Consider the following 21976-nt stretch of genomic DNA (forward strand, 5'->3'; position numbering starts at 1 on the left):
TTGATATCTTTTCCAGGTGGGATTGGGCAACAGACAGAGAGGACTAGTGTAATAGACAATATAGTAGAAGTAGAGGGCGGGCCAGTTGTCTGTCTGTCACTCACAGCTGTTTGCCGGGGTTGAGGGAGCCGGCGTCGATCTCCTGGTCGAAGTCTGTACGAAGATCATCCAGAGCGCCATCGTCCCCAAATGCCCCCCACTCCATGTTAACACACATCCTCCCCTCGTCCCCTTCCACCAGCTCCAGGTGACGCATCTCCTCCATGTAGCAGGCATTGGTGCCAGTGCCTGGGAGGCAGCAACAGACAACATGGTCATACTGTACTTCTTACTTACGAAGGCCTCATCACGCCATGTGGCATTTAAGGCCTCAAAAGGGCCCCCCTTCTATCTCTTTCTGTCCTGGGCTATTTTAGACACCTCTTTCCAGGCCCAGGTGAGCCCTACATTACACTAGTCTTGAGCTCGGCTCCATACTGTAATTCAAGGATTCTCTCAAATCTGGAAACTAACGGTACTCCATCTGGCCCTCCAGGCTTGGTTACAACAGAGTATCCCTGCTGTTATTTGTGCTAGCTACATTTTTGGGTTGATCAGCAAAATAAATGTTTGTTTTGTTGAACAATAGACACGAGATGCTGGGTGTTTTTTTTTTTCAAATAGTGTTTAAAATTAAATAATTTGTATATTGAGAATGTATGACTAATCTGATGATATAAATAGCTTTTCATTTTCTGCCTGTTCACCTTCCCTCAACAACCACACTTCTAGGTTTATAATTATACTAAACTTACAGACACGTTTCAACGGTAAGCTTTTCTCACCCTAATGCCAAAGCACACTTGAACATGTCACAATACAACTAGAGTAGTTCCATTATTTACATACTGATTGAGTCCTACTAATTCTGTATGGAATGTGTTCCCAATGGAGGCCTTCAGTGTTCAGTATGCAATTACACTCCCCTACATATTTATTTGGACAGTGAAGCTAAAACTTTTAATTTGGCTCTATACGCCAGCATTTTGAATTTGAGATCAAATGTTTTAAACAGAATGTCGCCTTCTTTTTAAGGGTAATTTTATACATGTCTGTTTTACCGTTTAGAAATAAATGCACTTTACATATATAGTCCGCCCATTTGAAGGTGTCATAAGTATTTGGACAAATTCACTTATAGTGTATTCAATTTAGTCAAAAGATTAGTATTTGGTCCCAAATTCCTAGCATGCAATGATATCAAGCTTGTGACTCTACAAACTTGTTGCATGCCTTACAATATGTTTTGGTTGTGTTTCAGATGATGTTTTCTGCAAATACAGTACCTGTCAAAAGTTTGGTCACACCTACTCATTCAAGGATTTTCTTGATTTTTACTACTTTCTACATTTTAGAATAATAGTAAACACATCAAAACTATGAAACAACAAACGTGGAATCATGTAGTAAACAAAAAAGGGTTAAACAAATCAAAATACATTTTGTATTCTTGAAAGTAGCCACCCTTTGCCTTGATGACAGCTTTGCACACACTTGGTATTCTCTCACCCAGCATCACCTGGAATGCTTTTCCAACAGTCTTGAAGGAGTTCCCACATATTGTTGGCTGCCTTTCCGTCACTCTACGGTCCAACTCATCCCAAACCATCTCAATTGGTTGAGGTCAGGTGATTGTGGAGGCCAGGTTATCTGATGCAGCACTCCATCACTCTCCTTCTTGGTCAAATAGCCCTTACACAGCCTGGAGGTGTGTTTTGGGTCATTTTCCTGTTGAAAAACAAATGATAGTCCCACGAAGCACAAACCAGATAGGATGGCATATCGCTGCAGAATGCTGTGGTAGCCATGCTGGTTACGTGTGCCTTGAATTCTAAATAAATCACAGACAGTGTCACCAGCAAAACACCCCCACACCATCACACCTCCTCTTCCATGCTTCACAGTGGGAACCACACATGCGGTGATCATCTGTTCACCTACTCTGTGTCTCACAAAGACCCGGCGGTTGGAACCAAAAACCTCAAATTTGGACTCATCGGATCAAAGGACAGATTTCTACTGGTCTAATGTCCATTGCTCTTGTTTCTTGGCCCAAGCAAGTCTCTTCTTATTATTGGTGCCCTTTAATTGTGGTTTCTTTGCAGCAATTCGACCACGAAGGCCTGATTCACGCAGTCTCCTCTGAACAGTTGATGTTGAGATGTGTCTTACTTGAACTGTGTGAAGCATTTATTTGGGCTGCAATCTAAGGTACAGTTAACGCTAATGAACTTATCCTCTGCAGCAGATGTAACTCTGGGTCTTCCTTTCCTGTGGTGGTCCTCATGAGAGCCAGTTTCATCATAGCTCTTGATGGTTTTTGCGACTGCACTTGAATAGACTTTCAAAGTTCCTGAAATGTTCTGCATTGACCAACCTTCATGTCTTAAAAGTATTAATGTACTGTCGTTTTTGTCTTTGCTTATTTGAGCTGTTCTTGCCATAATATTGACTTGGTCTTTTACCAAATAGGGCTATTTTCTGTATATCTCCCCTACCCTGTCACAACACAACTGATTGCCTCAAACAGATTAAGAAGCAAAGAAATTCCACAGATTAACATTTAAAAAGGCACACCTGTTAATTGAAATATATTCCAGATGACTACCTCATGAAGCTGGTTGAGAAAATGCCAAGAGTGTGCAAATATGTCATTAAGGCATAGGCATTAAGGGTAGCTACTTTGAAGAATCTACAATGTAGAAAATAGTAAAAATAACGAAAAACCCTTGAATGAGTAGATGTGTCCAAACTTTTGACTGGTACTGTCAAAACTACTGGATTAAAAGTATACAAAAGTACTGGAGAATCTCTTTAATGCGGGTGCTACAATGTAGAGATCGACCGATTAATTGGAATGGCCGATTTCTGGGCGCCGATTTGCGTTTTTTTTATTTTTTTTATACCTTTATTTAACGAGGCAAGTCAGTTAAGAACACATTCTTATTTTCAATGACGGGCTAGGACGACAGATTTTCACTTTGTCAGCTCGGGGGATCCAATCTTTCAACCTTACAGTTAACTAGTCCAACGCAATAATAACCTGCCTCTCTCTCGTTGCACTCCACAAGGACACTGCCTGTTACGTGAATGCAGTAAGCCAAGGTAAGTTGCTATCTAGCATTAAACTTTATCTTATAAAAAACAATCAATCATAATCACTAGTTAACTACACATGGTTGATGATATTACTAGATATTATCTAGCGTGTCCTGCGTTGCATATAATCTGACTGAGATACTTGTATGCTAAGTATCTGACTGAGCGGTGGTAGGCAGAAGCAGGCATGTAAACAATCATTCAAACAGCACTTTCGTGCGTTTTGCCAGCAGCTCTTCGTTGTGCGTCAAGCATTGCGCTGTTTATGACTTTAAGCCTATCAACTCCCAAGATGAGGCTGGTGTAACCGAAGTGAAATGGCTAGCTAGTTAGCGCGCGCCAATAGAGTTTCAAACGTCACTCGCTCTGAGCCTTCTAGTGGTTGTTCCCCTTGCTCTGCATGGGTAACGCTGCTTCGATGGTGGCTATTGTCGTTGTGTTGCTGGTTCGAGCCCAGGGAGGAGCGAGGAGAGGGACGGAAGCTATACTGTTACACTGGCAATACTAAAGTGCCTATGACAACATCCAATAGTCAAAGGTTAATGATATACAAATGGTATAGAGGGAAATAGTCCTATAATAACTACAACCTAAAACTTCTTACCTGGGAATATTGAAGACTCATGTTAAAAGGAACCACCAGCTTTCATATGTTCTCATGCTCTGAGCAAGGAACTGAAACGTTAGCTTTCTTACATAACACATATTGCACTTTTACTTTCTTCTCCAACACTCTGTTTTTGCATTATTTAAACCAAATTGAACATGTTTCATTATTTACTTGAGGCTAAATTGATTTTATTGATGTATTAAATTAAGTTAAAATAAGTGTTCATTCAGTATTGTTGTAATTGTCATTGTAACAAATAAATTAATTAAAAGAATCGGCCGATTAATTGGTATCGGCTTTTTTGGTCCTCCAATAATCGGTATCGGTTTTGAAAAATCATAATCGGTCGACCTCTACTACAATGATTATGGAAAACTATGAATGAATCCTGAATAATGATGACGGAGAAAGTTGACTGTCCAAATAAATTCATAGGGCATTTGTATATGGCAAGAACATACGGAGTGAGAAGATTGGGAGCAAGAACATTGAGTCCTATTGATTAGGCCTGTCTGTGGACTGTATCGATTAAGGGCTCAGTACCTTGTACCTCACTAAAAACATTGGAAGTGTGCCATAGGGTTGGGCGATCTCAACCTTTGTCCTATTGTGATGATGTACTCATTAAACATTGTGAAATCTACTATATGTACAAATGTATGTGGACACCCCTTCAAATTAGTGGATTTGGCTATTTCAGCTACACCCATTGTTGACAAGTGTATAAAAATCGAGCCACAGCCATGCAATCTCCATAGACAAACATTGGCAGAAGAATGGCCTTACTGAAGGGATCAGTGACTTTCAACGTGGTCCCATCATAGGATGCCACCTTTCCAACAAGTTAGTATGTCAAATTTCATCCCTGCTAGAGCTTCCCAGGTAAACTGTAAGTGCTGTTATTGTGAAGTGGAAACATCTAGGAGTAACAATGGCTGAGCCGTGAAGTGGTAGGCCATACAAGCTCAAGGAAAGTGACCGCTGAGTGCTGAAGCGGGTAAAAATCATCTGTCCTCAGTTGCAACACTCACTACCGAATTCAAACGGCCTCAGGAAGCAACGTCAGCACAAGAACTGTTCGTCGGAAGCTTCATGAAATGGGTTTCCATGGCCGAGCAGCCGCACACAAGCGTCGGCTGGAGAGGTGTAAAGCTCGCCGCCATTGGACTCTGGGGCAGTGGAAACGCGTTCTCGGGAATGATGAATCATGCTTCACCATCTGGCAGTCTAATGGAGAACGCTACCTGCCCCAATGCAAATTGAGAATTGTAAAGTTTGGTGGAGGAGGAATAATGGTCTAGGGCGGTTTGTCATGGTCAGGCTAGGCCCCTTTCTTCCAGTGAAGGGAAATCTTAACTCTACAGCATATAATGACACTCTCGACAATTCTGTGCTTCTATCTTTGTGGCAACAGTTTGGGGAAGGCCCTTTCCTGTTTCAGCATGACAATGCCTCCGTGCACAAAGCGAGCTCCATACAAAAAAGGTTTGTCGAGATTGTGTGGAAGAATTTGACTGGCCTGCACAGAACCCAGACCTCAACCCCATCGAACACCTTTGGGATGAATTGCGGCAGGGTAGCCTAGTGGTTAGAGCGTTGGACTAGTAACCGAAAGGTTGCAAGTTCATATCCCCGAGCTGACAAGGTACAAATCTGTCGTTCTGCCCCTGAACAGGCAGTTAACCCACTGTTTCTAGGCTGTCGTTGAAAATAAGAATTGGTTCTTAACTGACTTTTCTAGTTAAATAAAAGGTAAATAAAATAAATTGGAATGCCGACTGCAAGCCAGGCCTAATCACCCAACATCAGTGCCTGACCTCACAAATGCTCTTGTGGCTGAATGGAAGCAAGTCCCTGTAGCAATGTGGAAAGTGGAAAGCCTTCCCAGAAGAGTGGAGGCTGTTATAGCAGCAAAGAGGGGAGATGTTTGACAAACAGGTGTCCACATATATTTGGTCATGTAGTGCGTGATGGTATCACCCCCTTTTGGCCAGCGAATTTCTTTAAAAAAATGATAATAATAAAACAATAAAAAAATACATCTGCAAAAACAACGGTTTTCAATAAAATGATTTGATTTGCCTTCTAGGGGGCAAGGACACCCACAGCTCAGCTAAAACCATTGACAACTGTGTGCCGTTTTCAAGGGATAGTTAAATAAACTATTAGGCTGTAATATCATCACCTCTTGAAGAGTATAGTCAGACCTACAAACGTCATATTATTGCATGCAAAACAATTGCACACATTTAGCTCTATCAGAGTTATACAGCAAATAAGTGCATGTTTTTCATGATCAGTAAACATCTATTTAGCATTTAATTTCAGATACGTATAGTAGCCTCACAATAGTTTCAACATTGGCCAAAATGTAGACATTTGAGTGATATAAAAAAAAGTGAACTATACCTGACAAGTATGAGTGGTTTATGTAACTTCCACCCTTTTGTGGGTTCTGCCTGTCAAGTAGAAGGGCACATTTGCCGTGGTACTGTTAGCTGATAATGTTTACTTAGCAAGCTACCGGTATAAACATTGTACAGTTGGCAAAACATATAGTGATAAATACACCTAAATGTACTTTTTTCACCTAACCAATGTACAGTTGAAGTCGGAGGTTTACATACACCTCGGCCAAATGCATTTAAACTCAGTTTCCACAATTCCTGACATTTAACCCTTGCAAAAATTCCCCCTATTAGGTCAGTTAAGATCACCACTTCATTTAAAAAAATGTGAAATGTCAGAATAATAGTAGAGAGAATTATTTATTTCAGCTTTTATTTCTTTCATCACATTCCCAGTGGTTCAAAAGTTGACATACACTCAATTAATTTTTGGTCGCATTGCCTTTAAATTGTTTAACTTGGGTCAAACGTTTCAGGTAGCCTTCCACAATCTTCCCACAATAAGTTGGGTGAGTTTTGGCCCATTCCTCCTGACAGAGCTGGTGTAACTGAGTCAGGTTTGTAGGCCTCCTTGTTCGCACATGCTTTTTCAGTTCTGCCCACAAATGTTCTATAGGATTGAGGTCAGGGCTTTGTGATGGCCACTCCAATACCTTGACTATGTTGTCCTTAAGCCATTTTGCCACAACTTTGGAAGTATTCTTTGGGTCGTGGAAGGCTACCCTAAATGTTTGACCCAAGTTAAACAATTTAAAGGCAATGCTAACAAATACTATTTGAGTGGATGAAAACTGCTAACCCACTGGGAATGTGATGAAAGAAATAAAAGCTGAAAGAAATAATTCTCTCTACTATTATTCTGACATTTAACATGTTTTAAATAAAGTGGTGATCCTAACTGACCTAAGACAGGGAATTTTTACTAGGATTAAATGTCAGGAATTGTGAAAAACTGAGGTTAAATGTATTGGGCTAAGGTGTATGTACTGTAGACTCCCGACTTCAACTGTATATATATATACACAGTTGAAGTCGGGAGTCTACAGTACATACACCTTAGCCCAATATATATATATATATATTTATTTATAGATTTTAAGATAAAACAACAAAAACAGTACAACCCTAACCCCTAATTCTCCCATCCATCCGTTCCCTCCCTCCCACCCTCCAGTCCCAAACCACCCACCCACCCACCAAGGCATCTATAAAAGTAAATTAAATAGGAAAGAAAAACAGAAACAAACAGTAATATAAACAAAACCTATAGAGAAAAAAAGTTATATAAAACCTCTTAACACAAATGGCCACTAGAACAGACATGAATGCTTACCAAACTATGAAAGTTACACTAAGTAAAAGACAGGCTCTCCATGTATTGTATTAATGGGGACCAGGTCAAACCTGTGTCGGGACCCATGCACAGTGTACCTAACCTTCTCCAGAGGCAGAGATGACACCACCTCCTTGTATACACTGCGGGCGGCTTTGCAGACTTCCAGTGAAAGAGGATGCATGGTAGCATTCTGGTCTAGGGGATGTACCCTAAAAATGTCAGTGACCGGGTTGGGGACAACAGTTGTATTACACATATGTGAGAATGCCTCAAAAATGGGGTCCCAGAGGCCACTCAAAGATTGGCATGACCAAAACATGTGTCCCACAGTCGCTGGACTCTGGTGGCATCTCAAACACTTGGGGTCAACCTTTGGGTATATTTTTGTCAATCTGTCATTTGAGTAATGAGAGTAATGAGTCGTTGCAAAACCTTAAACTGAAGAAGCAGTTTATACAAAATGATGATGTGTGGATTAGAGGACCGATTATGATTGGAAGACCAAAAAAGACGATACCGATTAATTAATTTATTTATTTATTTATTTGTAGTAATGTCAATTACAACAATACTGAATTAACACTTATTTTAACTTAATATAATACATCAATAAAATCAATTTAGCCTCAAGTAAATAATGAAACATGTTCAATTTGGTTTAAATAACGCAAAAACAAAGTGTTGGAGAAGAAAGTAAAAGTGTAATATGTGTTATGTAAGAAAGCTAACGTTTCAGTTCCTTACTCAGAACATGAGAACATATGAAAGCTGGTGGTTCCTTTTAACATGAGTCTTCAATATTCCCAGGTAAGAAGTTTTAGGTTGTAGTTATAATAGGAATTATAGGACTATTTCCCTCTATACCATTTGTATTTCAATAACCTTTGACTATTGGATGTTCTTATAGGCACTTTAGTATTGCCAGTGTAACAGTATAGCTTCCGTCCCTCTCCTCGCTCCTCCCTGGGCTCGAACCAGCAACACAACGACAACAGCCACCATCGAAGCAGCGTTACCCATGCAGAACAAGGGGAACAACCACTAGAAGGCTCAGAGCGAGCGATGTTTGAAACTCTATAAACTCTGAGACAACCCCCCTTGGGTGATGCCGTGGTGGAGATCTTTGTGGGCCTTGTCTCAGGATGGTAAGTTGGTGGTTGAAGATATCCCTCTAGTGGTGTGGGGGCTGTGCTTTGGCAAAGTGCGTGGGGTTATATCCTTCCTGTTTGGCCCTGTCCGGGGGTATCATCAGATGGGGCCACAGTGTCTCCTGACCCCTCCTGTCTTAGCCTCCAGTATTTATGCTGCAGTAGTTTATGTGTCGGGGGGCTAGGGTCAGTTTGTTATATCTGGAGTACTTCTCCTGTCTTATCCGGTGTCCTGTGTGAATTTAAGTATGCTCTCTCTAATTCTCTCATTCTCTCTCTCGGAGGACCTGAGCCCTAGGACCATGCCTCAGGACTACCGGGCATGATGACACCTTGCTGTCCCCAGTCCACCTGGCCGTGCTGCTGCTCCAGTTTCAACTGTTCTGCCTGCGGCTATGGAATCCTGACCTGTTCACCGGACGTGCTACCTGTCCCAGACCTATTATTTGACCATTCTGGTCATTAATGAACATTTGAACATCTTGGCCATGTTGTTATAATCTCCACCCGGCACAGTCAGAAGAGGACTGGCCACCCCTCATAGCCTGGTTCCTCTCTAGGTTTCTTCCGAGGTTTTGACCTTTCTAGGGAGTTTTTCCTAGCCAACGTGCCTCAACACCTGCATTGCTTGCTTTTTGGGGTTTTAGGCTTGGTTTCTGTACAGCACTTTGAGATATCAGCTGATGTACGAGGGGCTATATAAATACATTTTATTTGATTTGATTAGCGTGCGGTAACTAGCTAGCCATTTCACTTCGGTTACACCAGCCTCATCTTGGGAGTTGATAGGCCTGAAGTCATAAACAGTGCAATGCTTGACGCACAACAAAGAGCTGCTGGGAAAACGCACGAAAGTGCTGTTTGAGTGAATGTTTACGCGCCTGCTTCTGAATACCACCGCTCAGTCAGATACTTAGATACTTGTATGCTCAGTCAGATTATATGCAACGCAGGACACGCTAGATAATATCTAGTAATATCATCAACCATGTGTAGTTAACTAGTGATTATGATTGATTGTTTTTTATAAGATAAGTTTAATGCTAGCTAGCAACTTACCTTGGCTTACTGCATTCGCGTAACAGGCAGTCTCCTTGTGGAGTGCAACGAGAGAGAGGCAGGTTATTATTGCATTGGACTAGTTAACTGTAAGGGTTGCAAGATTGGATCCCCCGAGCTGACAAAGTGAAAATCTGTCGTTCTGCCCCTGACCGAGGCAGTTAACCCACCGTTCCTACGCAGTCATTGAAAATAAGAATGTGTTCTTAACTGACTTGCCTCGTTAAATAAAAGGTGAAAAAAATTATAGATATATATCTATCTATATATATAAATAAAAATTAAAAAATCGGCACATCAGCGCCCAAAAATACCGATTTCCGATTGTTATGAAAACTTGAAATCGGCCCTAATTAATCGGCCAATCCGATTAATCGGTCAACCTCTAGTGTGGATACGCTCAATACTTTGTTGCCATATATCATTGGGTAGCTCGCCACCTACGTCTTGCTCCCATGCAGATGTATTGCAAAGGAAGGCAGATTAATGTTCTGTATTTTGTCGCATAATCTGGAGATTGTGCCCTTCAGATAAGGGTTAAGATCTAAGCATCTCTTGACTGGACACTTAGTAGGCTCGAGTGGAAATGAAGGGAAATGTTTTTTGGCAAAGCTGCCAGTTTGCAGGTATCTGAAAAAGTGGGTATTAGGAATATTATGGTAAACCAACAGAGTATGAAATGAGACAAATGTATTATCAACAAATAGGTTAAAAAAAAACACCAGACTGTTCCTATGCCAGCACTGGAATGCCGTGTCAATCTGTGACGCTGGGAAGAGATGATAAGATGTTAATGGAGAGAAACCGCTTGCTTGTTTAAGGCTAAAGTATTTCGGAATTGGGACAAGATTTTAAGGGAGTTCTTAACAATGGGAATCAAAACATGGGCGCCAAGATTCACGGACATTGGAGAGCACAGGAGCGAGACCGGAGAAGTTGGAAGGCTTGACTGTAACTCCATGATGGCCCAAGTTGGGTCATGCTTGTTTTGAAATGTAGAAACCCAATAAACACATTTAGATACAGTGCCTTGCAAAAGTATTCGGCCCCCTTGAACTTTGCAACCTTTTGCCACATTTCAGGCTTCAAACATAAAGATATAAAACTGTATTTTATTGTGAAGAATCAACAACAAGTGGGACACAATCATGAAGTGGAACGACATTTATTGGATATTTCAAACTTTTTTAACAAATCAAAAACTGGAAAAATTGGGCGTGCAAAATTATTCAGCCCCCTTAAGTTAATACTTTGTAGCGCCACCTTTTGCTGCGATTACAGCTGTAAGTCGCTTGGGGTATGTCTCTATCAGTTTTGCACATCGAGAGACTGACATTTTTTCCCATTCCTCCTTGCAAAACAGCTCGAGCTCAGTGAGGTTGGATGGAGAGCATTTGTGAACAGCAGTTTTCAGTTCTTTCCACAGATTCTCGATTGGATTCAGGTCTGGACTTTGACTTGGCCATTCTAACACCTGGATATGTTTATTTTTGAACCATTCCATTGTAGATTTTGCTTTATGTTTTGGATCATTTTCTTGTTGGAAGACAAATCTCCGTCCCAGTCTCAGGTATTTTGCAGACTCCATCAGGTTTTCTTCCAGAATGGTCCTGTATTTGGCTCCATCCATCTTCCCATCAATTTTAACCATCTTCCCTGTCCCTGCTGAAGAAAAGCAGGCCCAAACCATGATGCTGCCACCACCATGTTTGACAGTGGGGATGGTGTGTTCAGAGTGATGAGCTGTGTTGCTTTTACGCCAAACATAACGTTTTGCATTGTTGCCAAAAAGTTCAATTTTGGTTTCATCTGACCAGAGCACCTTCTTCCACATGTTTGGTGTGTCTCCCAGGTGGCTTGTGGCAAACTTTAAACGACACTTTTTATGGATATCTTTAAGAAATGGCTTTCTTCTTGCCACTCTTCCATAAAGGCCAGATTTGTGCAATATACGACTGATTGTTGTCCTATGGACAGAGTCTCCCACCTCAGCTGTAGATCTCTGCAGTTCATCCAGAGTGATCATGGGCCTCTTGGCTGCATCTCTGATCAGTCTTCTCCTTGTATGAGCTGAAAGTTTAGAGGGACGACCAGGTCTTGGTAGATTTGCAGTGGTCTGATACTCCTTCCATTTCAATATTATCGCTTGCACAGTGCTCCTTGGGATGTTTAAAGCTTGGGAAATCTTTTTGTATCCAAATCCGGCTTTAAACTTCTTCACAACAGTATCTCGGACCTACCTGGTGTGTTCCTTGTTCTTCATGATGCTCTCTGCACTTTTAACGGACCTCTGAGACTATCACAGTGCAGGTGCATTTATACGGAGACTTGGTTACACACAGGTGGATTGTATTTATCATCATTAGTCATTTAGGTCAACATTGGATCATTCAGAGATCCTCACTGAACTTCTGGAGAGAGTTTGCTGCACTGAAAGTAAAGGGGCTGAATAATTTTGCACGCCCAATTTTTCAGTTTTTGATTTGTTAAAAAAGTTTGAAATATCCAATAAATGTCGTTCCACTTCATGATTGTGTCCCACTTGTTGTTGATTCTTCACAAAGAAATACAGTTTTATATCTTTATGTTTGAAGCCTGAAATGTGGCAAAAGGTCGCAAAGTTCAAGGGGGCCGAATACTTTCGCAAGGCACTGTATATTTGCTGACCAGTAGTACTGTAAAAAAAATTGGGAAGGCCACCTGTGGGCTTATGTCTCCCTAGATATACCCTTCTCATTGGTGGATTTGACTTATTCCAAATTAAGTTGAAAATGTACCTGTCCAGTTGTTTGAACATCGACATTGGCAGAAAAATGGGGATCATTTAGAATAAGTACAAAAACCTAGGTAGTAGTCACCTTAACAGAATTAATGCAACCTGTTAATGAAATGGGAAGAGACGACCACCTTATGAAATCCTGCTTAGTGCACTCCAGGACTGTTTTGAAGTTATGTTTAAACAGAGCCTTAAATGAGCGTGTGACCTTTATCCCCAAATAAGTAAAGACCTGATGCTCCACCATAAATGGGAAATTGACATACCTAATTCCTTCTGTTAACTGATTAATGGGGAGGAGCACACTTTTTGTTAGGTTTAACTTATAACCAGAGAATGCCCCAAAACCTTGTAGCATTTCCAAGAGATAGGGTATAGACTCCACAGGGTTAGAGATGTGTAAAAGAAGATTGTCTGCATATAAGGACACCTTGTGAGTCATGTTGTCCCTCAATATTCCCTTAATCCTCTCCTCCGCCCGCAGAGCGATAGCAAGAGGCTCAATAGCCATATCAAATAGGAAAAGGGATAAACAGAAACCCTGCCTGGCCCCCCTGTGAAGAGGGAAGTAGCTGGAGGTAACATTGTTGGTGCGAACAGAAGCCACTGGGGAAGAGTATACAATCTTAATCCAGGAAAGGAATGACAGCCCAAAACCAAATCTCTCTGGTACTGTAAATAGAAATTCCCACTCAACCCGGTCGGAAGCCTTTTCAGCATCAAGAGAGATGACAACCTCTGGCTGTAGACTTGAGAGGGCAGAATAAAAAACAATAAATAGCCGGAGCATATTATTGAGAGACTGCCTACCTGAGAGAAATCCGGTTTGGTCAGAGTAATTATATTAGGCATCACTGTCTCTAAAATGCACGAGAGGACCGTAGTGAGAATTTTATAACCGCAGCACAAAAATATTATAGGGAGGTACAAGCCACAGTCTAGGGGATTCTTGTCTTTTTTCAGCAAAACCAAAATAGTCGCCTGGGTAAGTGTCTGTGGCAGTTTCTGACTAGAAAGGATTTCATTGTACATTGAGCTGAGAATAGGGAATAATTAAGAGGAGAATGTTTTATAAAATGCAATAGGGAAGCCATCAGGCCCAGGGACTTCACAGCTCTGCATGGACTGGATTGCCAGAGGAGCTTCATCATCACTTATTGAGGCATCCATGTAGGTTTGTTCATCTGAATTGAGACAGGGGATGTCCAGAATGTCTGGAAATGCATGCATACGAGATGTGTCAGGAAGAGCCTCTAACGAGTAAAGAGCAGAGTATAATTCCTTAAATTGATTGTTGATTTCTTTGGGATTGGTAGAAGTTAAATCAGCTGTAACACATATTTCAGGTATGGTGCTGCTAGCAGCAGATTGTTGATAACAACTTGCCAGCTTTCTCTCCGTGTTCATAGAATTTTTGCCTCGACTTAAACAGAAGCTGCGCCGTTTGTTTGGTGGAAATATTGGCAAATTCAGGTTTGGTGTAGCAGTCTCCCTTTGTAGATTTCAGGAGTTGGAGAAGAGGCATATCTATTGTCCACATCTAGCATGAGTTGAGATACCTCCGATAAGTGTTTGGTGCTCTGTTTGTTGTCAATAATGAAATAATTTGGCCCCTGAGATATGCTTTAAACAACTCCCACACAGAGTGAGACACATCAGGCACAGTTTATCTGTAAAAATACATCAATGTGAGTTGATATGTATTTTTTAAAGGCACTTGTTAAGGTTTTCTTCCGTCGAAGGAGAGGAGGACCAAAATGCAGCGTGGTTATCGCGATATATCTTAATAAAGATAATAACAAACAATACAAAAAGTAACTTGAAAACCCAAACCAGCCCTATCTGGTGCAAACAAACACAGAGACAGGAACAATCACCCACAAAACACTCAAAGAATATGGCTGCCTAAATATGGTTCCCAATCAGAGACAACGATAAACAACTGCCTCTGATTGAGAACCACTCCAGGCAGCCATAGACTTTACTAGACAACTATACTACACCACAATCCCATAACCTACAAAAAAACCCTAGACAAAACACACCACATAAATAACCCATGTCACACCCTGGCCTGAACAAAATAATAAAGAAAACACAAAATACTAAGACCAGGGCGTGACAGCACTACAGGATAGTAGTAGTGGGTCAAGTCGTCAAGCGCGTTGTGACACAGTACTGTCCGGAAAGCAGATATCTAGCTGGACAGGGCTATCTTCTGAGATAACGATTCTATGATATTTGCTATTAGTTACAAAAGGAAGAATTCTATTGTCCAGCAGGAAAAAGTCATTCCTAGAGTGTGAGCGGTGGACTGGAGGAAAAAAGGAGTGGGACTGCTCCTCCTCCATCGATCAGAAAAATGATAGGATTCTAGAAATGAGTTGATTACTGCGCCTGATTTTGAAGTTACATTGTTGGGCTTCGGTCTGGATCTGTCAAGACTTGGATGCAATACACAATTTAAATCTCCGCCCAATATCAAATGATGAGAGTTAAGGTCGGGAAGTGTTGTGATGAGGTCAAAGAAAAATTGAATGTCATCCCAATTAGGACCATAGAGGTTAGCCAGAATAACCTGTGTGCTAAACAATTTCCCCATCACTGTAATATATCTGCAATAAGTATCTCAAATTACTTTGGAGGAGACAAACGGGGGGGGGGGGGGTGCCTTTTCTGATAAGGATGGCTGCCCCGCTGGCCTTAGCACCAAAGTTGGAGTGAAATAGTTGGTGTACCTATCCTCTCTTTAGTTTGTCATGGTTGCTGGACCGGAGACGGGCCTCTTGGAGAAAAACAATGTCCGGACCTAAGGACTTAAGATGAGCATACACTTGGCTACGCTTGATCACCTGGTTAATTCCTTTCACGTTCCAGCTGATAAAGCATGTGTAGCCTAGAGTATGTGTATTAGGCATAGTAATCAGAAATGAATGTTAGTACGATTACATGGCCAGTGTCCTGAAAGGTCAGAGCAATAGAACATAAAGAAAATAAAAAAAGAGCTACCCAAAAGAAAACCTTGGATCCTATGCTGGGCTTCCCCCTGTTGGAAGGTTGCATCTACCTCTCCTAGACTAGAGCAAAATGCTACCATGAAAACCTGAACCTCAGTAGAGCTCTATCCAGGGCCAACATAATCAAGTTTACACCTAGGGAAGAGATTCTGAAGGGAACAACCTTAGTTATCTAAGATAAACCATATATGAAAGAGAAGGTATATGTTCCCCCCTCCTCCCGACAAACCCCATCCACTTGGGATTACTTAAAACATAAATAAATATTATATATACATACTGTATACACAGTCATACACATACATGCATACAGTTGAAGTCTGAAGTTTACTTACACTTAGGTTGGAGTCATTAAAACTAGTTTTTCAACCACTCCACAAATTTCTTGTTAACAAACTGTAGTTTTGGCAAGTCGGTTAGAACATCTACTTTGTGCATGACACAAGTAATTTTTCCAACAATTGTTTACTGACAGATTATTTCACTTAATCACAATTCCAGTGGTTCAGAATTTTTTTTACACTAAGTTGATTGTGCCTTTAAACAGCTTGGAAAATTCCAGAAAATTATGTCATGGCTTTAGAAGATTCTGATAGGCTAACTGACATCATTTGAGTCAATTGGAGGTGTACCTGTGGATGAATTTCAAGGACTACCTTCAAACTCAGTGCCCCTTTGCTTGACATCATGGGAAAATCTAAAGAAATCAGCCAAGACCTCCAGAAGTCTGGTTCATCCTTGGGAGCAATTTCCAAATGCCTGAAGGTACCACGTTCATCTGTACAAACAACAGTACACAAGTATAAACACCATGGGCCCACGCAGCTATCATACTGCTCAGGAAGGAGACGCATTCTGTCTCCTAGAGATGAATGTATTTTGGTGAGAAAAGTGCAAATCAATCCCAGAACAACAGCAAAGGACCTTGTGAAGATGCTGGAGGAAACTGGTACAAAAGTATCTATAGCCACAGTAAAATGAGTCCTATAATGACAACCTGAAAGGCTGCTCAACAAGGAAGAAGCCACTGCTCCAAAACCGCCATAAAAAACCCAGACTACAGTTTGAAACTGCACATGGAGACAAAGATTGTACTTTTTGGAGAAATGTCTTCTGGTCTAATGAAACAAAATAGAACTGTTTGGCAATAATGACCATCGTTATGTTTGGAGGGAAAAGGGGTAGGCTTGCAAGCCAAAGAACACCATGAAGCACGGGGTGGCAGCATCACGTGCGTTGAAGATGTCGTTCCCATAGCAACGATTAAAACATTCCCTAACCAGAAACCGTGGATTGATGGCAGCATTTGCATGAAACTGAAAGCGCGAACCACTGCTTTTAATCAGGGCAAGGTGACTGGTAACATGACCGAATACAAACAGTGCAGCTATTCCCTCCGCAAGGCTATCAAACAAGCTAAGCGTCAGTACAGAGACAAAGTAGAATCTCAATTCAACGGCTCAGACACAAGAGGCATGTGGCAGGGTCTACAGTCAATCACGGACTACAAGAAGAAATCCAGCCCAGTCACGGACCAGGATGTCCTGCTCCCAGGCAGACTAAATAACTTTTTTGCACACTTTGAGGACAATACAGTGCCACTGACACGGCCTGCAACGAAAACATGCGGACTCTCCTTCACTGCAGCCGAGGTGAGTAAGACATTTAAACGTGTTAACCCTCGCAAGGCTGCAGGCCCAGACGGCATCCCCAGCCGCGCCCTCAGAGCATGCGCAGACCAGCTGGCCGGTGTGTTCACGGACATATTCAATCAATGCTTCAAGAGGGCCACCATTGTTCCTGTTCCCAAGAAAGCTAAGGTAACTGAGCTAAACGACTACCGCCCCGTAGCACTCACTTCCGTCATCATGAAGTGCTTTGAGAGACTAGTCAAGGACCATATCACCTCCACCCTACCCGACACCCTAGACCCACTCCAATTTGCTTACCGCCCAAATAGGTCCACAGACGATGCAATCTCAACCACACTGCACACTGCCCTAACCCATCTGGACAAGAGGAATACCTATGTGAGAATGCTGTTCATTGACTACAGCTCGGCATTCAACACCATAGTACCCTCCAAGCTCGTCATCAAGCTCGAGACCCTGGGTCTCGACCCCGCCCTGTGCAACTGGGTACTGGACTTCCTGACGGGCCGCCCCCAGGTGGTGAGGGTAGGCAACAACATCTCCACCCCGCTGATCCTCAACACTGGGGCCCCACAAGGGTGCGTTCTGAGCCCTCTCCTGTACTCCCTGTTCACCCACGACTGCGTGGCCACGCACGCCTCCAACTCAATCATCAAGTTTGCGGACGACACTACAGTGGTAGGCTTGATTACCAACAATGACGAGACGGCCTACAGGGAGGAGGTGAGGGCCCTCGGAGTGTGGTGTCAGGAAAATAACCTCACACTCAACGTCAACAAAACTAAGGAGATGATTGTGGACTTCAGGAAACAGCAGAGGGAACACCCCCCTATCCACATCGATGGAACAGTAGTGGAGAGGGTAGCAAGTTTTAAGTTCCTCGGCATACACATCACAGACCAACTGAATTGGTCCACTCACACAGACAGCATCGTGAAGAAGGCGCAGCAGCGCCTCTTCAACCTCAGGAGGCTGAAGAAATTCGATTTGTCACCAAAAGCACTCACAAACTTCTACAGATGCACAATCGAGAGCATCCTGGCGGGCTGTATCACCACCTGGTACGGCAACTGCTCCGCCCTCAACCGTAAGGCTCTCCAGAGGGTAGTGAGGTCTGCACAACGCATCACCGGGGGCAAACTACCAGCCCTACAGGACACCTACACCACCCGATGTTACAGGAAGGCCATAAAGATCATCAAGGACATCAACCACCCGAGCCACTGCCTGTTCACCCCGCTATCATCCAGAAGGCGAGGTCAGTACAGGTGCATCAAAGCTGGGACCGAGAGACTGAAAAACAGCTTCTATCTCAAGGCCATCAGACTGTTAAACAGCCACCACTAACATTGAGTGGCTGCTGCCAACACACTGACACTGACACTGACTCAACTCCAGCCACTTTAATAATGGGAATTGATGGGAAATGATGTAAATATATCACTAGCCACTTTAAACAATGCTACCTTATATAATGTTACTTACCCTACATTATTCATCTCATATGTATATGTATATACTGTACTCTATATCATCGACTGCATCCTTATGTAATACATGTATCACTAGCCACTTTAACTATGCCACTTTGTTTACATACTCACCTCATGTATATACTGTACTCGATACCATCTACTGTATCCTGCCTATGCTGCTCTGTACCATCACTCATTCATATATCCTTATGTACATATTCATTATCCCCTTACACTGTGTATAAGACAGTAGTTTTGGAATTGTTAGTTAGATTACTTGTTGGTTATTACTGCATTGTCGGAACTAGAAGCACAAGCATTTCGCTACACTCGCATTAACATCTGCTAACCATGTGTATGTGACAAATAAAATTTTATTTGATTTGATGTTGTGGGGGTGCTTTGCTGCAGGAGGGCCTGGTGCACTTCACAAAAGAGATGGCATCATGAGGTAGGAAAATTATGTGGATATATTGAAGCAACATCTCAAGACACCAAGTTAAAGCTTGGTCGCAAGTGGGTCTTCCAAATGGACAATGACCCCAAGCATACTTCCAAAGTTGTGGCAAAATGGCTTAAGGACAACAAAGTCAAGGTATTTGAATGGCCATCACAAAGCCTTGACCTCAAACCTATATAAAATGTGTGGGCAGAACTGAAAAGGCGTGTGCGAGCAAGGAGGCCTACAAACCTGACTCAGTTACACCAGCTCTGTCAGGAGGAATGGGCCAAAACTCACCCAACTTATTGTGGGAAGCTTGCGAAAGGCTACCTGAAACGTTTGACCCAAGTTAAACAATTTAAAGGCAATGCTACCAAATACTAACTGAGTGTATGTAAACTTCTGACCCACTGGGAATGTGATGTAAGATATAAAAGCTGAAATAAATCATTCTCTCTACTTTTATTCTGACATTTCACATTCTTAAAATTAAGTGGTGATCCTAACTGACCTAAGACAGGGAATTTTTACTTGGATTAAATGTCAGGAATTGTGAAAAACTGAGTTTAAATACATTTGGCTAGGTGTATGCAAACTTCCGACTTCAACTGTACCTTCATGTATCTGACATTACATGATCATTGATGTTTACAGATCATGAAAAGCATAGTTATTTGCTGTACAACTCTGATGATAGGGCTAAATGTGCACAATTGTTTTGCATGGAATAATTAAACATTTGTAGTTCTGACTATGCTCAATAGGTGATGATATTAAAACAAATAGTTATAACATTTATTTCACAATCCCTTGAAAACATTATGTAGTTGTCAATGGTTTAGCGGAGCTGGGGGTCTCGTTTCTGTCTGTAATGAAGCCCTTTTGTGAGGAAAAAAGTTATTTGGATTGGCTGGGCTTGGCTCACCAGTAGGTGGGCCTCGCTCCCAAGTGGGTGGGCCTATGCCCTCTCAGGCCCCTGCCCAGTCATGGGAAATCCATAGACTAGGGCCTAATTAATTCATTTAAATTAACTGATTTCCTTACATGAACTGTAACTCAGTAAAATTGTTGAAATTGTTGCATGTTGCGTTTATATTGTTGTTCAGTATAGTTTTTGCGCCCCATAAAAATACACACTTCAATCTACACAGGTTTCACACATTTGTTGTTATTGTCGGACAATCAAAGTGGCACTAGGCTACAATCTGTGGCTCCATGTGTAGCAAGCAATGTGGGAGATTTCTAATCAATGCGAAATTGAATACAAATTATGGAATTAAATTAGCTAAATGAGAATGAGTAGGCTACAACAAGCAACCATTAGATAGGCTGTTGTTTAATCTGAATGTAGTTGTTGTAGAGAGGGATGGGAAGCTCTGCAAAATACCTCCAATTAGCCTAGGTATCTTAGGCTAATCTATTTTAGCTAACTTCATCACATCGATTTGATGCAGTCAAGAGAAGCACTAGAAGATGGGATGATAGATAACCTACGGTATCTACAAGTTTGTCAAACTAGCGCGGGTCTGCATGGCTACTCTCTCCCTCATGTCAAACTTATTGGCCCCTGCCCATCCCCCACACTGCTGCAAGCAAACAGATCTCCCGAGTCGCATAGGCTGCACAGTAAGCCAGTTACCAAGTTTAAACAATTTTTTTTTTTTTAAACACATGTATTTCGAAAATCCAGATATTCGAGAGAAAAAAAATCTAGATATTATTCGATAGTGAAATTATTTAAAATGCCCATCCCTACTCTGGCTACCTTACATTTTTTAGACCATTGAAACAACTTTTTGAGATGGAACTCCCGTTAGAATTATTAATGGTTTGATCAGGAGGAAGCCATGAATGCTTAAAACGATGAAAGCGTAGCCCAAAGTCATATTCAAAGCCTATCGAATGGAAAGAGAAAGAAATATAGCCTACTTTTTAAAAAATTTCTAAATACTTATGGAGATACTTAAGAAGTGTTCATTATTTACATTTTTTACAAGTGGCCCTTGCATCCGACAAGAGAGAAAAACAATATTTTCTGACTGGACATTTTGCACTGCTTTGGTGGAATTTTTTGCTCTCTTTTGCGTTCAGTATAAGTATTTTCTTAATCTTTTGTCCTGTACTGTCTTTTTGCTAGCTACTTTAAGTGCAGTCTGTCTTCCCAGTAGCCTATTTGGTGTGTGAACTGCTCACTGCTCATAACTTGCAGCTGATTGTTGCACTATCAACCAGGATTAATGAGCAGGTCAATATTTGACTGTTGTTGTTTTGGTAATCAGCGGCTGCATTGTAGGGGGAGTGGTTTCTCCTCTCCTAGGAAATCAACAATTAGTACCGGGAGGTGTGCACTTCACCTCTGTTAGATAATTAGCAATTAATGTTAGTACTTAGGTCTTCCCTGTTTTCTCAGCCCCAGCTGTAAGCGACGGTCGTGTCAGCGCCGGTCTCGTCGCCGAAACAAAGACAGTTCTGCCGAGTTGTTTGAGGAAGGCACCACTCTCTCGCTTGAGGATCTAACCTTGTTATTTTCAAATTATCTCCTTTTGCTCTTTTGTAGCATTGGCAACCATGTGTGGTTTCTATACCTGTGTCTCCTTCTAGGCATTAGATCTTCCCCACCCCTTTGCTGCAACCCTTCTAATTTAGTGTACCCTGCGCACACACAACCCATGAATTCCTGGTTCCCGGCAGTGTTTGGAACTGCCGATCTGCGGTCAAGAGCGCTGAATTCATCTCAGCCTATGCTGCCATTCAGTCCCTAGACTTTTTGGCCCTGACGGAGACCTGGACCACCCCAGAGAACACTGCTACTCCAGCTGCTCTCTTCATCAGACTACGTATTCTCTCGTAGTACAAGAGCATCTGGTTGTCAAAGTGCTGGCACAGGCCTACTAATTTCTCCTAAATGGAGATGA

General features: G+C 41.9%; 1 protein-coding gene across 1 annotated transcript in view; it reads right to left on the reverse strand.

Annotated features, from left to right (window-relative positions):
• Positions 1-21976, reverse strand: part of LOC110536248 (hexokinase-2) — a 103750-nt gene that overhangs the window by 35778 nt on the left and 45996 nt on the right. Inside the window, exon 7 of the mRNA XM_021621928.2 lies at positions 105-288. Within this exon, the coding sequence (XP_021477603.2) occupies positions 105-288 (184 nt within the window). The remainder of the gene's footprint in view (positions 1-104; positions 289-21976) is intronic.

This window comes from Oncorhynchus mykiss, chromosome 11, assembly GCF_013265735.2.
Source record: "Oncorhynchus mykiss isolate Arlee chromosome 11, USDA_OmykA_1.1, whole genome shotgun sequence".
NCBI lineage: Eukaryota > Metazoa > Chordata > Actinopteri > Salmoniformes > Salmonidae > Oncorhynchus > Oncorhynchus mykiss.